Here is an 18,546-nt window from a genome sequence, read left to right as displayed (position 1 = left end):
GATGAAACACTTGAAAATACCATAAAAAAAGACAGTGCACATTCTGAAAGGAAAATATGTCACAAAAAACAATCTTGGGAAGAACAGCTTTAAACCATAAGTGAAATGTCAGAGTTTTATAAAAAAAGAAGAAAAACTTCTGCGGGAGGCCTCATGCTGCCATCTAGAGGAGACTGGTGAGCAGCAGGTTTGGTCCTGCTTTTGACAGCCAGTTTCAATGAACCAGCCAAGTCAAGAGGGGACCAGTAAATTTCAGTTACAGAGATGTAACTCAATTATATACGTCCGAGACCAAACCACAAGTCCCTTAACTTTAATGAACAGATCTTTCGAATTTTTTTTCTTATTCTATCACTTATAGAATAAGCAAGAGAAAATAACCTAAAGACAGTATCAGGAAAAACAGTCCTGAGCAGCTTCTGTTCAAATTCCACAACTAATTTTTGGTAAAAATTTTCCAAAGATAAATGTATATTACAACACACAAAATATTCAATGGATTACAGTAAAGGAAAACTGCCTTCAGTGACAAGAAGTTACAAGCATGGAAATCTTTCATAAAGGTTGAAAATTCAAGACTTAAGTTAAAACCGTTGAGCCTCATATTTCAGTTTTCACTCACTTCGTCTTCTTCACATATGCATTTGTTCTCAGTAAAAATAAATGGAACCACATGCAACAAATATTGCACATGCAATAAGGAACCAAGCACCTCCCCAGCTTTACTGCAACTCAGGCTTTGCTAAAGTCCATCTAGCAGAACAACACTGTCTGACATCAGAGCCTACAGCTCAACTGAGAAAGCCAACCATCAGGCAACCTTTGCATTTGACTCAGTTTTACACTGTTATACTTTAACTGCTACTCTACTAATGCTTTCCACAGTCTTAACAGACTAATGCTAATGCACTGAAAGTAAAATAAAAAAGTATGCTAAAACAAGTTTAATGATTTGTTATTAAGAATGCATTAGGCTATCCTATGTTTGCAGTCAGAAACACTCTAAAGGTTTATTACTAAGTTGTGTTACCCACTGAAAGGAAGGTGAAAGACTTGAAACTTTTGGTGCTTTGCATAGTCCAAGAGTAATTACAACCAGGGTCTTTGTTAGAGCATAACTAAACAGAAAAAAAATAAATGTGGCAGTATGTATGGCTAGCATTAAAAACAACTCCACAATACTCTTGAAATCCTCAAAGCTGTATCAACCTGTTAACAAGAGCTCTAAAGGAGACAATGAAAGGAACTCTTTCTTCAAAAAACCACAGTAAGAATTGGCTGTTTGCAATTGGATGAAAGTCATCTTTATTCCTCAATGACATCACTGCCTGACACAACTGAGTGTAGATAAAAGTAACAGCTACAGAAGCAGAAAACAGTATGAACAGCAAAGTGACAGGAGAATCCTATACACAAGTGCAAGTTTCCCTGTGGAGGCAGTGCATGGAATTAGAGAAGTATTCTGAGAAATACCTTTAGTATCTGACTGGGAAATTAAGCAAAGTGACCTGATTTATGTAAGAAAATGTTAATTCAGGAACAGAAGTCTCTGTGCCACTGGGTAACACCAGACTGACAGACATGTTTTCCCCCATGTAGGCAGGCTGTAAGTTGGAGATGTAAGCTCATTCTCTCATCCTGTTGCAGGAGGTCACTGTCAAACACTTGCCAAATCTGCCAACACACTTTTCCAGCTACCAATGTACAAGCACATGCTTTAGTGGAAAGATTTGCAATGCAGTCAGTCATATCTGTGTACAGCACTTACATTCATCCAGTCCCAGTTGATAAGCCAGGTTCTGCAGGCCACGAACTTTTTCCATCAGATTAGCTGTAGTAAGGCTTCCCAACTCTGAAGAAGAGAGAAGGTGAATTTTAACTCTGTCTATAGTCCTCCAGTAGCAGATCACAGAGCACTTTCAAGCCATACTTCTGTCAGGATCTGTTTCAGTGAGCAGTGTATGTTCAAAATTCAAGCTGACTCCACTGCTAATTTTAACATAAGGAGAAGGACAGCCATGACTCTAGTCCACGCTTTCATCTGCCACCATTGCAAAGAGTAATTTGACCCATACTTCTGAAGTTCCTGTAAGTTCACATTGCAACAAGAACAATCTATATAAAAGTATGCAAGGGAATGGACTTATTTTGCATTAATAATGTGAGTTCAAGCACATTTCTTGGAGCAAGTCAGAGTTAAATCATCTCACTTTCACTCTGCAGCCATGAGACGTCACTGTGACACAATCACACATCACCATCCAGAATTCAAGACAGGCAGAGCACACTGAAGGCTGTTTACTGCAAACTAACAGCTGCAACATGCAGCAAGTGCACATACTAGCTAGTCCTGCTGTAACTTGCCCTTGCAGCCTCACCATTGCATTGGAGCTCCTGGATCTGTGAGGGAACACACAGGTAGAGCACCTCTGAACAAGTCAATCAAGTCTAAGCTACTCACCAACTGATCAGCTGAGCCTCTCCAAAAAATCCATGCTACTTCTCAAAATGCAGGAGATGCTCATTATTTTTATACAGTGATAAAAAAGGCTAAGGGAGGTGACTCGAATATGCACAATGTTACACTGCTTGTTTTAAAAACTCAGCCTGCCACTAACATCTGGATAGGCTCTTGGAAATAACTGGTTTAATGAAAATGGCTATCATTAATAAGATGAAGAGACTTCTGAGCTGCAGATTCTGCAAACATGATGACTAGAGATCTCAGGCCATAGGGCCACCACCAGAACATTTAAAGAACAAGTGCTTTAAGCCTCTTAAGCAAGTACTGAATTCCCATGTGCTTTGGCAACCTCAATTCCTGCCCACAATATTCATACTCACCCTTCAGCATATCAATATCATCATTTTCTAATTCAGCCATCCACTTGGGAGGAGAACTTGTAATTGGCTGTTTTGAAAAAATAGAAGTTCATATTCAGAAAAGCCCATTTTTAGAATTATACAATGAAGTATGATCTGTATTGAGAACTAGTTACACTGACAGCAAAAATATGAGAGTGTGCTCCATAGAAAAACTTTTACATTTAATCTTGTTTCTTCCTGGACATTTTAGAGTTTAGAACGGCATACAACTATCCACAAGCCAAAAATCAGTATGAAAAATAAGATTTTCTGAAGTTTAAAACCCTTCATTGCTTCCAAAGTATAATTCTCATCCACAGTGAACTGCATAAAGTATAAAAAAGAAACACATATATAAAAGATACACTAAAACCAAAAGGTATATTGTAGCATATACTGGACTTATTACTGAGATATGGTTCATAGAAGATGTAAAGCCCGCCAGAGAACCTGCAGATCTGCCATTACATAGAAGGAGGAAACGCGAAAGGCAAAGCAGCGCTCACTCACGCTTTTGAAGGAGGCGGCGAACTCGGCAACGCCGGGAACTGGGGAGAGAAAGCGGAGGTTGGCGCGGGGTGAGTGTCCCTGCGGGCAGCACCGCCACCCCGCCCGGTCCCGGCCCGTGCAGCTGCCCCAAGGCGGCCCGGCCCCATCGGGCTCTCCCCACCCCTCCCGGAGCTGTCACACTCGGGGCCGCGGGCCCGCCGGACTTACGCTGCTCGGGCCACAGGTCCGGGGAGGCGCGGTCCAGTTTCTCGAAGCTCAGCAGCGAGGCCTCCAGGTCGGCGCCTGCAACAGAGAGGGGGTGAGGGGAGGCCGGGCGGGGAGCGGCGCGGGGCAGCGGCGGTGCCGCCGGGCCCTCCCGCCTCACCGTCCGCCGGAGCCGCCATGGCGCGCGCCTCACGTGACCGCGCTCGCGGCCGAGCGGGAGCGGAAAACAAACCCCGCCCCCGAGCCCCACGTGCCGCTCTCGCGGCCGCCGCGGGGCGGCGCTGGGTCGGGCGGGGCCGGGCCTCGACGCTCGGAGGGCGGCTCGGCCCCCTCCGCCAATCGGCGGCCCGGCACGGGGGGCGGGGGCCGCGGGAGGCGTGGCCGGAGCGGCTGCTGGCGGCGATTGGCCGCGGGCCGCGCGGGGGCGGGGCCCCGGGCGGGGTGGGGCGGGGGGCGCCGCCGGGGGCCTCGGAGCGCGGACCCTCGGCCGGGATGGCGGCGGCGGCGGCGGCGGCGCGCGGAGTGTGGGGCGGGCGGCGCCGCGTGGCGCTCAGGGTGAGGCGGCCGACCCCGGCCCGCTTGGGGGAAACAGGGGGGTCGTGGCTTACCTGGCCCCGGGACCCCGCGGGGGCTCGGTCCCGGGCGGGGAGCAGCCGGAGGGGGATCGGGGGGAGGCGCTGCCTGACCCGCCCTGAGGTGTTCTGTGCTTCCCCCCGTCTAGCTGCCGCGGAGAGCCGGTGCCCCCTGGATCGCCTCAGTCGCCGCGTCCTTCTCCTCCTCGGTGGTGAGTGCCCGTCCCGCGGAGCGGAGCCGGTGGGCGGGGAGGGAGGCGCGGGAGAGCCCCGGGCGCCGCCGCCCGCCGGACACTGCCCTCAGGGCGGCTCCGCTGAGGCCGCTCCCGCCCGCTCGGCTGGAACCCCGGTGGGTCCGGGTGGGTCCGGTGGAACAAACATCGGCACTGCCCCCGTGCTCGACGGGAGGGACGGAGAAAAGTTCCGTGTCCGTTTTGTGAGAATTGGGAGCTGAGCGGGGGCCGCCCATCACATCGCGTTCCTGCCGGGGGCTCTGGACTGGCTTCCTGCATCTGTTTGCGAAAGGCAGAGGATCTGGTTTCCTTCGGACAGTGTCAAACAGCTTTAGTTGTTGTACTGCCTTTTTTCCTCTGCTGACCATGGCTGAACTCTCTCCGAACTCCAAACCAGGATTCCATAAGTAGTGTGCTTTACTACCGTCCACATTTCCACAGCAGGTGCATTCTCTACATAAAAAAGGGTGGCGATCTTATGGAAAAAGTACAATTAATTTTAGTTCACCATTTCCTGGCTTGCCTAAAGTATTTTTTGTTGCGTGTGCAATGTTTGAGATAAGCAATTTGAAAAAACATTAACTCCATTGCGCTGAAGTCTGTGTGGGTCATAAAGCCCTGGAGTTTGCAGCTCCATTGCATTAGCCTCAGTGAGGCTAATGGAGTGATTAACAGCCAGAGGAGTTTGTCATTCTTTAGGCCAGCACTAGACCAGCAGCTTTTCTGACAGTCAGGAAACTTGGTCAAGGGACTCAGATTTCCTGTGCTTCCTTCCAGGTTCTAGAGTTTGTGTTTTCACAGGCACAGATTTCTGCCTCTCTTCCCCAAGTGTGATTCCAGCTACATAATTATCTGCAACTTTTTAATTTTAATTCTCTTCTAGTGTTGCTTTCCAATTCATTAAGTTTTGCTTGTCTATTAACAGGCTTATTTTATACTTCTGATCCTAGCTTTCTCATCTCAAAGCTTTCTCAATTTGTTCCAACTAACATTGCTGCTTATTTTTTTTTCATTTTCATCCACTTTTCACTGTCATTACTTGTCCACCCAATACCATTTATGTTCCTGATTCTTCCTCTGATCTCTTTCTCTTCATTACACTTTGGATAGCATCCAAGTCCTCATCTCCCTTTCATAATTCCACACCATAATTTCTTCAGTTCTCTGATATATTTGGGTTTATATCCCAGTTCTGTTGACATGTCCCATTTCTGTTATTCGTACAGAAGATCCATTTCCCCTTTCTCTTACCTGTTCTCCCCAAGTGATGGATTTGTGTCATGATTAACTCGTTCTTGCTTTCTCCTTACCTACCAACGTCAACTCATCTTTTCTAGTTCCTTAATTTATACAGTCACAATTTGTTTTCCTGCATGGTACAGTTTTGTTGCCTATCTAATACTGATTACAGCTTTTACCTCTGCTTTCTGTTCTGTTCTATGTTTGCCTGAAATTCTTATTCCAAAGTTTCCTTGTCCCTCCTCTTCATCTGAGTGGGAAGGTTCTGTTTTCTGTGCTGCCAGCCAGGACAGTCCACAGATACAGGTTTCCTGCTCTTAGTTGCAAAACCAAGCAGGGGGTGGGGAAAGTCCAATTTTCTGCTTGAAGCTATAAACTGGAAAGATGAACCTGCTTAGTGGCTTGATGGGAATGAGGCACATGGGACAGTGGTACAGTCTGCACTGGGTTCATGGAATTCCCATGAAGTGAATTATTAACTGTTTCTTCTTAACATTTATGAGTTGCAGTTTTTCAGGTTTTGATTAAATAGACTGAAACAATTCTGAACATAAGCAGAGCAATATATTTTTATCTATAACTGATTTTAGAAAGCATTTTGGCCATTTTGGTGTAAAGTGAGAGCAAAATGGGGCAGAGAGCAGTTAGCTGGGTCTTGCTGTGAAGATCCAGACTGGATCCAGACTCTAGTGGTTCACATAGCAGTAAATTATGAAGGCTTGCATGTAATATGGCACACAGGTATTTAGGCACATTGAGACAAAATAACTCACTGTTCAATGTTTTGCCCTCCACAGCCAACAACCAAACTCTTCATTGATGGGAAGTTTATTGAGTCCAAAACTACAGAATGGATTGATATCCACAACCCGGTAAGTGAATGGTCTCATCTTCTGTAAATGTGATCACTGTGAAACAAAGGTCTGTGCCTCTCTTCAGGATGTGGCAGAAGAAAAACATACACATATTTCTTAGGAAAGGTTTAGACTTGGAGCTTAAAGGCACTCTACAGCTTCTCAGTTTCCTTTTCACATGAAATGTCAATCTCAGAATAAGTTACTATCACCTTTACCTCTCTCACATAGTAAGCCCTTGATCTCCAGAAAGAAAGCTTCAATTCTGGTTGTTGTTTGTTTGTTTGTTTTTTTCATAGAAGGGCTCTGTGATGAGTATGTCAAATTTCTGAAGGGTGTCTTTCACCCTGTATATGAAATCAACTGGGTGTGATTTGATGCCAGCTGAAAGTGAAGTCCTGATAGAGGCTGATACTACTCTCAGAGTAAAAAGGTGAAAAATCTTGACAGCTGAAGCTCCTCTCCTTTCAGAGAGCTTCCATCTCTGGCCCACAATAATCACAGAGCTGGATGCTATGCAGCACAAAATAGATAAGTAGCACTTGTATTGTCTATGTATTCCACCAAAGACAAATGGAAATGAGGTTGCGCTCAGAATTCTGATCCTCCTGGCCTCCCTAGTAAGCATTTAAAGAGCAGTTTCTAAATCTTCTCTGTAAAGCTCTATTTTCATTTGCTGTGTGGAAATGATCAGAGCAGCAAGTCATGTTCAGGAAGCTCATTTGGTGTCTATGTAGCAAGCAGTGTTCTTGTTTAATTTTCTTCCTCTTGTTTTGAGTAGTTTCTCTCTTAGTGAGATATCTGAAATTTTTGTCATGTCAAAGCAGATTTAATTTTTAAGAGAACATTAGAAGGAGATTAAACTGGCAACAAGTTTGAAGTTAAAATACCGTAGAGTTAAGGTTGCATGTAGATATAGTACTTTGGCCTAGGGGTATGGGTAAGCTAACATCAATGTCGATTACACAGTCATGTCCTGATTTTCACAAAGGAATTTTGCCTCATTTAATGTGCAAGAGGGACAGACAGATGAACCAGCCAGATGAATGGAGAGGGAAAAGACCAAAGCCCACAGAAACTTTTGCCTTATACTCTCTAGAAGTTTCAAGATAGACAAATCACTTCAACTCCAGCTTGGAAATCAGCATTGCATTTGTAGTTTTCTGAGTGCCTAACTTGATATATTTGGAGTGCAGGTTTTCAGAACTACTCCAGTTGTAGCCCAGGCCTTTTGTTTGCAATCAAGGAAGGCATTTCTTTTGTGCTCTGCCCTCAGAAGTACAACTCCTTGTAGAACAAGAATATTAGGTGTGTACTGTGAAAGGACTCTTGAATGATTGGTGGGAAAATATGAGAAAAGCTGAGTTTTGATGCAATTTGTTTTCTGTTTCAGGCCACAAATGAGGTGGTTGGCCGTGTACCGAAAGCTACAGCCAGTGAGATGGAGGCAGCTGTGGCTTCTTGCAAAAAGGCTTTTTGGAACTGGTCAGAAACATCTGTTTTGAGTCGCCAGCAAATCTTTCTGCGCTATCAACAACTCATCAAAGACAATCTGGTGAGACACCATGGCTGTGTGTGATGGCTATGGCTGAATGCATTGCAGCTGATTTTAGGAACTAAATTGAGAGACTCAGGGTTTACAGAGTTCTTGATGAGGTGTTGCCATGATCAAGGAACCAACTGAGACACTGTTGAGAGCTGCAGCAAAACACTTCCCATCCAATGGTAACAGAGAGGCTGTGCTTCTTAGGGAGTATTATTCTGAATTTGTCCCTTTACCAAAAGACCGTGGAAGGAACTTTGAGCCTTGATGGAACGTGTCAATTGATGAAGACATGTTACTGTTTTTGGGTTTCTCTGATGGATTTTTTTGGTGTGTATGTGCTGTCATACCTGAAAGCATTAGAATACAAGCCATCCTAGGATGATTTTTTCTAAAATGTCACCTGTGTGGGTTATTGGCTTCTTTTTTATAAAAAGCAAATCAGTCAGCATAGGTTTTTCTGGATTCTGTTCAGTCTATTCATTGTGATGTTCAACTCTCTGTTAATTCTGTCTTATCCTTGCAATCTATTTCATGGGTGGGCACTTTTCTAACATTCATAAATATTGTGCTTTCCATTTTCAGAAAGAAATTTCCAAACTCATCACCTATGAGCAAGGGAAAACCCTGGCTGATGCTGAGGGAGATGTTTTCCGAGGCCTCCGTAAGCTGCTGGCTCCTCCTGTTAAAAAAGGGGGTTTGAGAACCCACAGGAAGGGATGAGGTCTCCTGAGCAACTGATTGCTCTGTATATGTTGATCCTTTTATAGCCCCCTAGTCAAAGAAAAGTGTCAATTGTAGCTCTAAGCTGAAGAGTTTTCTTAGATAGAGTATCTTTAAATCACTTCCAAGTCGTTAGAGCTTTTTCTAGGAATGGCTGCAAACTACTGAAAAGGGATAAGAACTTCTCACCTGTTTTCAGATATCTAAGGTTGAGTCGCAGGTGGTACAATAGTGCTATACCTGTGCATTTTGTAGTGGGGCTGTTGTGCCTGTACTCCTATCACAATGATGTGCAGTGTGGTCAAGAGAGAATCCATTCATAATTTGTTCACAATTATGGCAGAGGGGTTTTCTGGAGCACAGTGAGTTTTAAGTTGTGGGAGAAGAGGCTGGAAGAAAGAGGTGGGTAAAGGCAGTAGTGAAAAGGGAGTTTGGGGACTAACTGTTAACAGATCATCCAGCAGCATATTGCCCTTTCTGCTGCAGAGGTGGTTGAACACGCTTGCAGTGTGACATCCCTCATCCTTGGGGAGACCATGCCCTCCATCACTAAAGACATGGACACTTACACCTACCGCCTGCCTCTGGGCGTGTGTGCTGGCATTGCACCATTCAACTTCCCGGCCATGATTCCTCTTTGGATGTTCCCCATGGCCATGGTTTGTGGAAACACCTTCTTGATGAAACCGTCTGAGCGTGTACCAGGAGCACTAATGTTCCTTGCCAAGCTGTTTCAGGATGCTGGTGCCCCTGATGGGACCCTGAATATTATCCATGGACAACATGAAGGTAATAACAACCCTTCCTGGGAGATGACAGATGTATTGTGTTGTGGTGTGTGCTCAGTGGGAGGTACCAGCTGGAGAGTCTGAGACTGCTGCTGTTAGATGGGTTTGCTCTATTGATGAAGCTGAAAGGTGAGTGGGAGATTCTCTGTCACCTTGCACCAGATCTTTCAGGAGATATGGTGGACAAAATTTTGGGGATTGGGGTCAGAGTTCCCAAGGCATGTAAGTGCTCAAATTCTATTTAGCAACCTAAATTGCAGCTAAAATAAGTAGATAAATCATCTTGGTTTCACAAAGAAGCCTAAACAAGAATGAAATGCCTCACTGGCTATACAGTGGATGCCAGTATCCTGGCTCCTAACATGCTATTTTTTACAACACAACTAGTAGCTTCAGGACATGATGGTACAAATAGAGAACAGTAACTTCACTTCAACAAAGCTCAGGCACCCTGGGAGGTGCCCCAAGCATGAAGAGATGTAAGAGAGCCGGGAGAATGAAGACAGGGCAGGAGTATGTGTCCTAAGAAGTGAGTGAAAAGTTACACAGACAGGCTTTCAGGGAACTCAGGTGTGGGAACACAGAGGCAATAATTTCAGTGAGAAGAAAGATACATAGATTTAGTGCTGTGGGGGTGGGAACGGAGGGACGTGTTTGTGCATCACAGTTACAATGTATTATTTCCTATTTGAAGCTGTGAATTTCATTTGTGACCATCCGGATATCAGAGCAATCAGCTTTGTGGGATCTAATCAGGCTGGCGAGTACATCTATGAGAGAGGATCCCGGAATGGCAAGAGAGTCCAGGCCAACATGGTAATGTCTCTGAACAGAGCACACTTGAGCACATAGACCACCTCTGTCACCTGTGAATGTTAAGAGAGACCACACCGCTCAGCAGCAGAAGCTGACTTTGCTGCTGATAGCTAAGTGATAAGGCTGCTCTCTTGCCAGCCTGTTGGTAGCAGAATCATAGCCACTATAAGAAATCATTGCCAGAGGACTAGGGAAGAAGTCTGGAGTGGTTTATAATGGGAGACTGTGTGTGTTGTTTTTCAGGGAGCCAAGAATCATGGTGTGGTGATGCCTGATGCCAATAAAGAGAACACCTTGAACCAGCTGGTTGGAGCTGCTTTTGGAGCAGCTGGCCAACGCTGCATGGCCCTGTCCACAGCAATTCTAGTAGGAGAAGCTCAGAAATGGCTGCCAGAGCTTGTAGACAGAGCCAAAAATCTACGAGTAAATGCAGGTACAGATAGTTTTTACAAGGTACTTCACTTCTGTGCAACTATAGCTTTTTAGGTCAGCTTATCTGCCATACTGTGTTGTGACCCTTGGAGCTATTGGCACCACAGGTTTGATGTGTAGGGGTAGGAGCTAGCAGATTGTCTGGATTGGGAAACCCAGCCCTAGACTTGGAGGTAGGAATATGTTTTCAGCTGCTGCTGGGACTGTGATGCAATGTTTACAGGATCAGTCTTGTTTTAACTGGGGATTTAAGGTTAAATCCTATGTTTAACTCATATCTGCCATTTATGTAGCAACATCATTTCAAGATCCTTCCAATTTTAGTAAGCATACAATAAAAAAAGAAAAATGGAAACAAGTACTTTGAAAAAGCTAGACTGTTTCAATTCTAAGGAAATTATATTGTGTTTATATTCAATAAAGTGCTGCAAAGGGGAAAAGTTTCCTTCCTGAGAAGAATCTATTGTTGAATTTTGTCTTTCTGGTGATTCTGTGCTGATTATGAGAGCTGCAGGCTATTGTTCCTGCTCATCAATGTCTCAATTCTGTGTTCTGTGTCTCAGAAACATCAGGATTTTCAGATTTTTCCCGCCAGTGTAGTTATCTCCCAGATGCCTATGAAAAGGAAGTTGTCAGAGTTAAAAACTTGGTGTCTCTGCCTCTTCACAGGAGATCAGCCTGGAGCAGATCTTGGGCCTCTAATCAGTCCCCAAGCTAAGGAACGGGTTTGCAGTCTGATTGAGAAAGGAGTAAAAGAAGGTGCCAGCCTTCTCCTGGATGGACGTAATGTCAAAGTGAAGGGTTATGAAAAGGGTAATTTTGTTGGACCAACGATCCTTGCCAAAGTGAAGGTAAGACGACCAAAACCAGTGCTTGCAAGTGTGTATTGCAAGGTCAGCTGAAAAATGGTGTGGTGACCAATGATCACCAGGTAGAAAGGCCACAAATGGCTCAGCCTTCCCTTGCACAGTGTCAATGAAGTGCTCCTTGTAATGCGGGCAGTAAAAGCAGAAAGCACTCTGGAGATGAAAAGTGGTGCCTTCTTTAGTGCACTAGATAGAGGACAGGGCATGGGAAATGGTGAAGAGGTAAGGAGGACTGAAGGATGGCCTGTGGCAATGCAGTATGATCAGTAATCTTAGGAATATTATGAGTACCAACAGCACGTGTGTTTCTTATATCCTATTTACTATGATATTTTTATTATATCCTTTATACAAGCTGCTTTTTCTACTGTTTGTATTGGCAGCCAAACATGACTTGCTATAAGGAGGAAATCTTTGGGCCTGTCCTAGTGGTGCTGGAAGCAGACACTTTGGACGAGGCCATTGAGATGGTGAACAGTAACCCCTATGGGAATGGAACTGCAATCTTCACCACCAATGGAGCCACAGCTCGGAAATATTCTCACTTAGTAGATGTGGGGCAGGTATGTTCCAGCTAGGATTGTTGCTTTTAGCCCTCACCATTTACAGTGAGTAACCATTCAGCTGTAATCACTGCCCTCTCAGCCAGCAGTACCCAGCCTCAGACATAAGAAAATGCAGAAGCATTTGGAGAGTGCTCTGCAATCTGCTATTTCTTGTGACTAATATGGCAGCTTTCCTTTGTGTAGGTGGGTGTCAACGTTCCAATCCCAGTACCTCTGCCCATGTTCTCCTTCACTGGCTCTCGTGCTTCTTTCAGAGGGGACACCAATTTCTATGGCAAACAGGTAACTTTCTGATTCAGAGTACTCCCTTGGGTTGAATTGTGATAAATCTGAATTGTGATAATCACTGATATAAATGTTATAAATGGCAATGGGCAGATGGTCATCAGACCTCATTAGTGAGGAGACTTTGAAGGTATTTCAACCAGGAAACTGAAAACCAGCCAGTGATCACAGCACCATAAAGCATGTCACAACCATAAATAGCCCATTCCTCTTTATTTTTCCCTTAAGTAAAAAAATGCAAATCTTTTTAGGATATTTGAGAAGGGAGCAATAACTAGCAATCTTTCTCACAGAATCAGAATCTTTGTGAAATTGGTAAAAAGAACAGGCTGACAAGAATTGTTTCCACAGAAGAAAACTCTTTCCTTTTTAGATAAAGCAAAACCTGTTTGATATACCACTAGTGTAGATCTGAGGAATTCATAAGGCCAAATATCTGATATGTGGATCTCTCCTCCAGGGAGTGCAGTTCTATACACAGCTGAAAACTATCATTTCTCAATGGAAAGAGGAAGATGCCACCATTGTCAAGCCTGCTGTGGTTATGCCAACTATGGGAAACTAAACCAGCCTTTGCAGATGCTGTTCCTGGTGCCCTTCTATGCTGCACTTTTCAGCTTTGTCCTGACTATCACCCTTTACTTGGGAATGGATAGAAAGCTCCTTTGTCTCAAGGATCTGTTACTATGTGGGCTCATGTGACTCATGGTCTGGATTTTCTGTTGCTGTCAGTGTTTTTTGGTTAGCTGAACTAATTTTTTCCATACAACCTATCAAAGACTAAATAACCTTATCGAACTGAAAGGGCAGCCACTGAGATTGGACTTAGGTTGTGTTTCTTTCCAGACCCCGTGAACTTGAACATAACTCTGGTTTTCACTTTAGTATCTTTAGCCTTAGTGACTCACTCCTGACTACATCTTGTAGCAGGTTTATTTACCTCTTTATCTTGCTTATTAAGATTCTGAGTTCACCTTACTCTAAGATGAGTACTCATTTTGAGTGACATAACTGGGACATCTTGGGTGTCTCACAGAAGTGACTTTACATACAATGAAAATAGCAAGTTGTCAGTCTTTCACCTGTCAAGCAGTTTCCAAAACACTGGGAAATAGCTTTGTATGGATTTTTCAGGAAAGCATATTTGATTGCTTGTCTGAGGATGAAAGAAATTTCTGTATGGTACAGTGACCTTCACTGTACCTTTGACAGCTTGTAAACTTCTGTTCTTGTTCTGTCTGGGGCTTGTATGCTCAAGCTTGCCAGCAACTCCATCATAGCTGAAAGTTGTTGTTTGGTGCCTTTTCCCTGTGCTAAGGGATACAAACCTACATGTCCTGTACCATAATGAAACAGTGGAAGCAGAAACATAACCATGTATGTGTATCTGTGTCACAGCATCATGTGCGTCCAAATAAAATGGAGCCTAAGTAGACAGGTCAGTAGGAAGAAAGAACACATTTTTTAATAACAAAGCAGCCAGGCCTTGTCTGTTGGCTTCCTGTCCTGATTGTAGCTGTCCTGATTGTAGCTGTATTTCTTGTGTTGGTTGATTGACTCCTTGTCACATTTGCTCAAACACAGTCATGTACTCTTGGGACTGCAAGTTCCTATTGCTAGAGAGGAGTAAGGCTTGGTATATACAATGTGGTTTTAAGAATATGTGCATTTGGAGCTGGAGAACCTATATTTTTATTGCTGGTTCCTGAAAGATGATGCAGCCATGAAGGATCTGCAAGGATCTCACTCAAACATCCATGGAAAATAATATTCTTCTAATGATTGTAACCATTAAGTGTTCTAATTAAACAATCTGAATGTGAACATTTTGTATCCTGCCTTCTGGTAAAGATGCCCTGTAACTGACAGCTCTATATTAGCAATTGCTGTGGATTCACTAATGTTTGTATCTTGTTTTTTTCCTCTGCTATACACTAGAGGGAAATTCTCACCTTGCAATTTGATTACAAATTAAAAATGTGCTAATATATTTCTGCAGAGCATGACTGTTCCTTGGTAAGACCTTACATAGGTGTGATGTTGATTTTATTCCCCTCTTCACAGGAGATGGTCTGCAACTCCTGTAACCCATGTATACATTTTCCTTTTACAGTATTTCAGGGACCTCTGTACCAGTTTCCTTGCAGAGCATTTCAAGGAATGCCTTGTTTCTGTTTCCATGTACACATAATTTGATCACAGACATCTTCACTAAGTTATACCAACACTTTATACACAGGTTCTAACCACTAGTCCAAATGCTAGTGCCTTGTACAGGGTCTTGCAAGCTTTTGGCTTGGCAAAAAATTAGGTCTTTAAGAAGGAGAAAAAGAAGTATATTTCAGATGGATTTCAGACACAAACAAGTCAAAGCAGCAGTGCAGCAGACAGGGGATCTAGAATTCACAGCCTTACTCAGAAGCTAACTTTCAAAATGAAAAGTGCAGATGACTTGCTAATTGCTGGCTGCTGTTCATGGAAAGTATATAGCTGCCTTACTTGGTCTGTGCTGTTAACATCTGAACATGTGGAAGGATCACTGCAGAAGAGGATGAATCTGATAATGTCACCTGCTGTGTAATAAACATTAGGCTGGGATAAGTATTTTCTGTGTTGCAAAGGTAAAATATTCTAGGTAAGTCATTATTAAGACATTGGCATTCACTCAAGTACCGAGGAAAGAAATACTAATTAACAGCCTCTAATATTGTCTACAGTCATTTACTTTCACAGTGCCTTAATTTTCTCCCTAATCAGCATTGCTATTCTGACTTTGCTGTTGTCCTTGTATCCTTTGTCCATTGTATCCTTCTTTTAGAAATTCTAAAACCCATCTACTCCTGTAACAAAAGCAGTCTATTATCAAGGTTACCTGCTCCCTGAGGTACTGCAGGACTATTCCTGCACTTTCTCCAGATATCTTCTACACACCTGTATGATCTTTTCATTTGTGTGCAAATATCTTTTCTAATTATCCATATTTCCAACAGCATTTTTACACAGATAGTTTTAAATAATTGAACTAGAAATATAAATCTTGTGTGTTCCTTTTCTAGTAATGAACTGCCTTTTTTAGATCAAGCTGTAGATGCTATTTGATTGTAATTTACCTGCCTCATCTTACTGCTGTTACTGCTTTCCACTCATCTGTTTATGCTCCTTTTTATTTAATATTTCACATAAAAATAAGCTAAATAATGTATCTGCTATGTTATACAAAAGTATAGTCTAAAGTATCTCATAATTTCTTTAGACTATTAAAATACAATTTCATAGTCAATCCTTTGAAGACTATTTATAAGACTTTCTTGCTCAGAAAGCACTGAAATCTAGATTCTGAAAGCTATCTAATATGCTCCAGTCCAAAAATTGTTTTAAAATCAAAAAATTGTTTTAAAATGGCTTAACCACTTCTGAGAATTGGGTCCTGTGACTTGCACTCTGAGCGGTTTTTTTCCTGTCTATGTCAAGAAAAAGGCTCCAACCCACTTCCATGTCCATTTTGGAAAGTGGGAGCCTGCCTTTCCAAAGGAAGTGTCTCACATCTTTCTATATCTTTATGTATAAATGCCTCCAGGGCTCCTGCTGATGAACTTTATCTGGTAATTTGATGTCTGAGTATTGCATTTTGGCTCGTGTGCTTGGCTGCCTCACCTCTGACAAGCTGTGCATGGCAGAACCCCGCCCTACCTATTCCTCCAGGGTAAGCTAACACTGCTTGCCTTGGAGTGTTATAATTAGCAATAAAGTTGTATCTGAGTTGGTATCTGAAAATCAGGCATATGAGTCTTCATCATGGACCACCTTCTATGATCCTATACTGAATGCAACATCAGCTGCAGAGATTTTGCCTTTTTAATCAAAACTCACTGTGCTAGCTGAAAATGTGCCTCCTTGTATGATCATGGACTTTCACAAGAGCATCCTCTAGAAGACATAAACCTGCTTTTCAACAAGAGAGGGCTTTAGGAGGTCATGAGATATTTTTCCATGTGAAAAACTGTGAGAAAACTGTGTCTAAATGCCTGCTGCTGAAAGATCAACTCAAAAACAAATCTTAAAATTAATAAAAAATTCCTCACTTTTGTCACACAAACATTCATGTGCACATAGATACCTTACTATAATCTTATGTCCCAATTCACAGCTTATAATATACTTAATGCTGCTTGCACTTGGAATTTTCATTGTAAGCCATATTTTAGGTATCTCTAAAGTCCTGCTCCCACACTTCTTATGCAGATAGCAATGAACCATAGAGCAAGTAAACTTTTCATAATCTGGCTGCAGATATTTGTACTTTTTAATACTGGGAAGTTTGCTTTACAATACTCTTATAAGGAAATATATCTGGGGAGTGCTACTGTCACAATAGACATTATTTACTTGTTTGGTAAAGATGGATAGGGCTCCATTAATGACTGAACAAAATAAATCCCACTGCACTGAGCAAAGTTAATTCTCCTGACTTCTATTCTTGACCTTAGCAGTATCAAAATTTATTTCCACTTGTTCTTCTTTTGATACAATACACAAAGATCTAACAGTATAGTCTAGTGCATGTACAAAGTCAGTATATAGTGTACCAACTTTTTGAAGAAGTTAAAGTACCTCACACCAAGGCACACAGCTAGATTCTTATGTTAGATTCAGAATTTACTGGAATCCTGTGACCTGGAGTGATCAGCTCAGTTCGGTATCCACCTACTGAAGAAACAAAATATTACCATGGATTTGTCTCATTCATTTGGACAAAAAGCAATCACAAAACATGGGTTTTTTTTTTCTCGTGTCAACTTACTGATATCCAGTTTTTAAAAAAATTTTCCCTTGAAAAACATGGAAAAGATCAATATATTAGGAGAAAATTTCAAAGGCATATCATTCATGGATTCTGTATGTGTAAAGCAGGTTTAAAATTCTAGGTCTGCATTGCTCTTATTCAGCTTTTCATAGCACATAAATTTTAAAAATAAATGTAAGCACAGTGTTGTGTTTTCAACTTCTAAATCTAAGGCTCTCTAAAGTAAATAAAACAAACCCAACGACTTCTGTTAGTGGTAATAAATAGGGAGAGGGAGGCCTTGTACTAACATTAACAAGTTTCAAATGCATTGTCCTTTCCTTATCTCTCCTGTTCATACATAAAAGGGTCAATACACAACTTTCTCTCTCAGTTCCAGTCTCTCCCTTCTTCTCCAGGGGAGAAGACTCCTTGGACCTCAATTACAGATTTGACCCTGGTTTTTCAGGGAGTGTTTCTGCTGTATCATCTTTGAGATAACCTGAACAAAGCATTCCAACTGACTGTGTGTCACCAAGTTATTCAGTAGCCAATCCATCCTAAACAAACAATTTTCTGAGGTTTAGGATCACGTTAATCTCTCATCAAGGATGTATGAAAGCTTCAGCTATGGGGGACCTTAACTCTTTTGGCTTGAAATCCAAGTGCTCAGACACTGCTGCAGTTGGTAGGTACAGATGTCTAGCATGAGGCTGGAGACCTGCAATACTGGCTACTGCAGAATGCTCTAATTTATTTTAAACTGCATCCTAACAGAAATTCTGAGATACACTTGTAAATCTGAGATTTTGTTTTATTCACTATAAAATGTAATCCTGTCAATCAGTATTGCACTGCATGGGATCCTGTTTTCAATATGCCAGTGTCTGTTTCATGTAATTACTTAATTTTTAAATTATTAGAAAGCTTGATGAAAACAGCCTTGAAAGCACAGTGCAAAGCAGAGGCTTCTGAGATATGGAAAACAGACTGGATTTGTCATCTAATGTATGTTTATGTTAAATGATCAGCAATACAGTAAAGAGCTGTTAGCATCTTAATTGTAATTTTTTTAGGCTTCACTGCTAGCTCACTGGAGTGAGTAAAAAGCAAAAGAGCAATGCCAGAAAAAGAAATGCCTATAAAACAAAAAAGAAGCAATGATAGTTATTAAAATGAAACTACAGCAGCACATCTGTACTGGAAGTTCTCTATCAAATTCCACATGACATGGCAGAATATGCAAATAACTCTTTTGAGTTTACCT

The 18,546-nt window shown here is 42.5% G+C and overlaps 2 protein-coding genes across 2 annotated transcripts in view; one reads left to right on the top strand and one right to left on the bottom strand.

Annotated features, from left to right (window-relative positions):
• LIN52 (lin-52 DREAM MuvB core complex component) overlaps positions 1 to 3,848 on the bottom strand; it is a 39,036-nt gene extending 35,188 nt beyond the window's left edge. Inside the window, exons 1-5 of the mRNA XM_030949700.1 lie at positions 3,740 to 3,848; positions 3,583 to 3,657; positions 3,376 to 3,413; positions 2,845 to 2,911; positions 1,769 to 1,852 (exon numbers count right to left, since the gene is read on the bottom strand). Of these exons, the coding sequence (XP_030805560.1) occupies positions 1,769 to 1,852; positions 2,845 to 2,911; positions 3,376 to 3,413; positions 3,583 to 3,657; positions 3,740 to 3,758 (283 nt within the window). The 5' untranslated portion in view covers positions 3,759 to 3,848. The remainder of the gene's footprint in view (positions 1 to 1,768; positions 1,853 to 2,844; positions 2,912 to 3,375; positions 3,414 to 3,582; positions 3,658 to 3,739) is intronic.
• Positions 3,849 to 4,082: 234 nt separating this feature from the next.
• ALDH6A1 (aldehyde dehydrogenase 6 family member A1) lies at positions 4,083 to 14,498 on the top strand. Its single transcript, XM_030950155.1, has 12 exons — positions 4,083 to 4,134; positions 4,301 to 4,363; positions 6,421 to 6,495; positions 7,871 to 8,032; positions 8,606 to 8,684; positions 9,230 to 9,532; positions 10,226 to 10,347; positions 10,591 to 10,780; positions 11,449 to 11,630; positions 12,029 to 12,208; positions 12,395 to 12,493; positions 12,957 to 14,498. The coding sequence occupies exons 4-12, from the start codon at positions 7,919 to 7,921 to the stop codon at positions 13,059 to 13,061; spliced, it is 1,374 nt and encodes a 457-aa protein (XP_030806015.1). The 5' UTR covers positions 4,083 to 4,134; positions 4,301 to 4,363; positions 6,421 to 6,495; positions 7,871 to 7,918; the 3' UTR covers positions 13,062 to 14,498.
• The last annotated feature ends 4,048 nt before the right edge of the window (positions 14,499 to 18,546 follow it).

The sequence above is a fragment of the Camarhynchus parvulus genome, chromosome 5 (assembly GCF_901933205.1).
Source record: "Camarhynchus parvulus chromosome 5, STF_HiC, whole genome shotgun sequence".
In the NCBI taxonomy this organism is placed as follows: Eukaryota; Metazoa; Chordata; class Aves; order Passeriformes; family Thraupidae; genus Camarhynchus; species Camarhynchus parvulus.
Note: the sequence above shows the minus strand (reverse complement) of the source record. Positions and strands in the feature narration are given on the sequence as shown.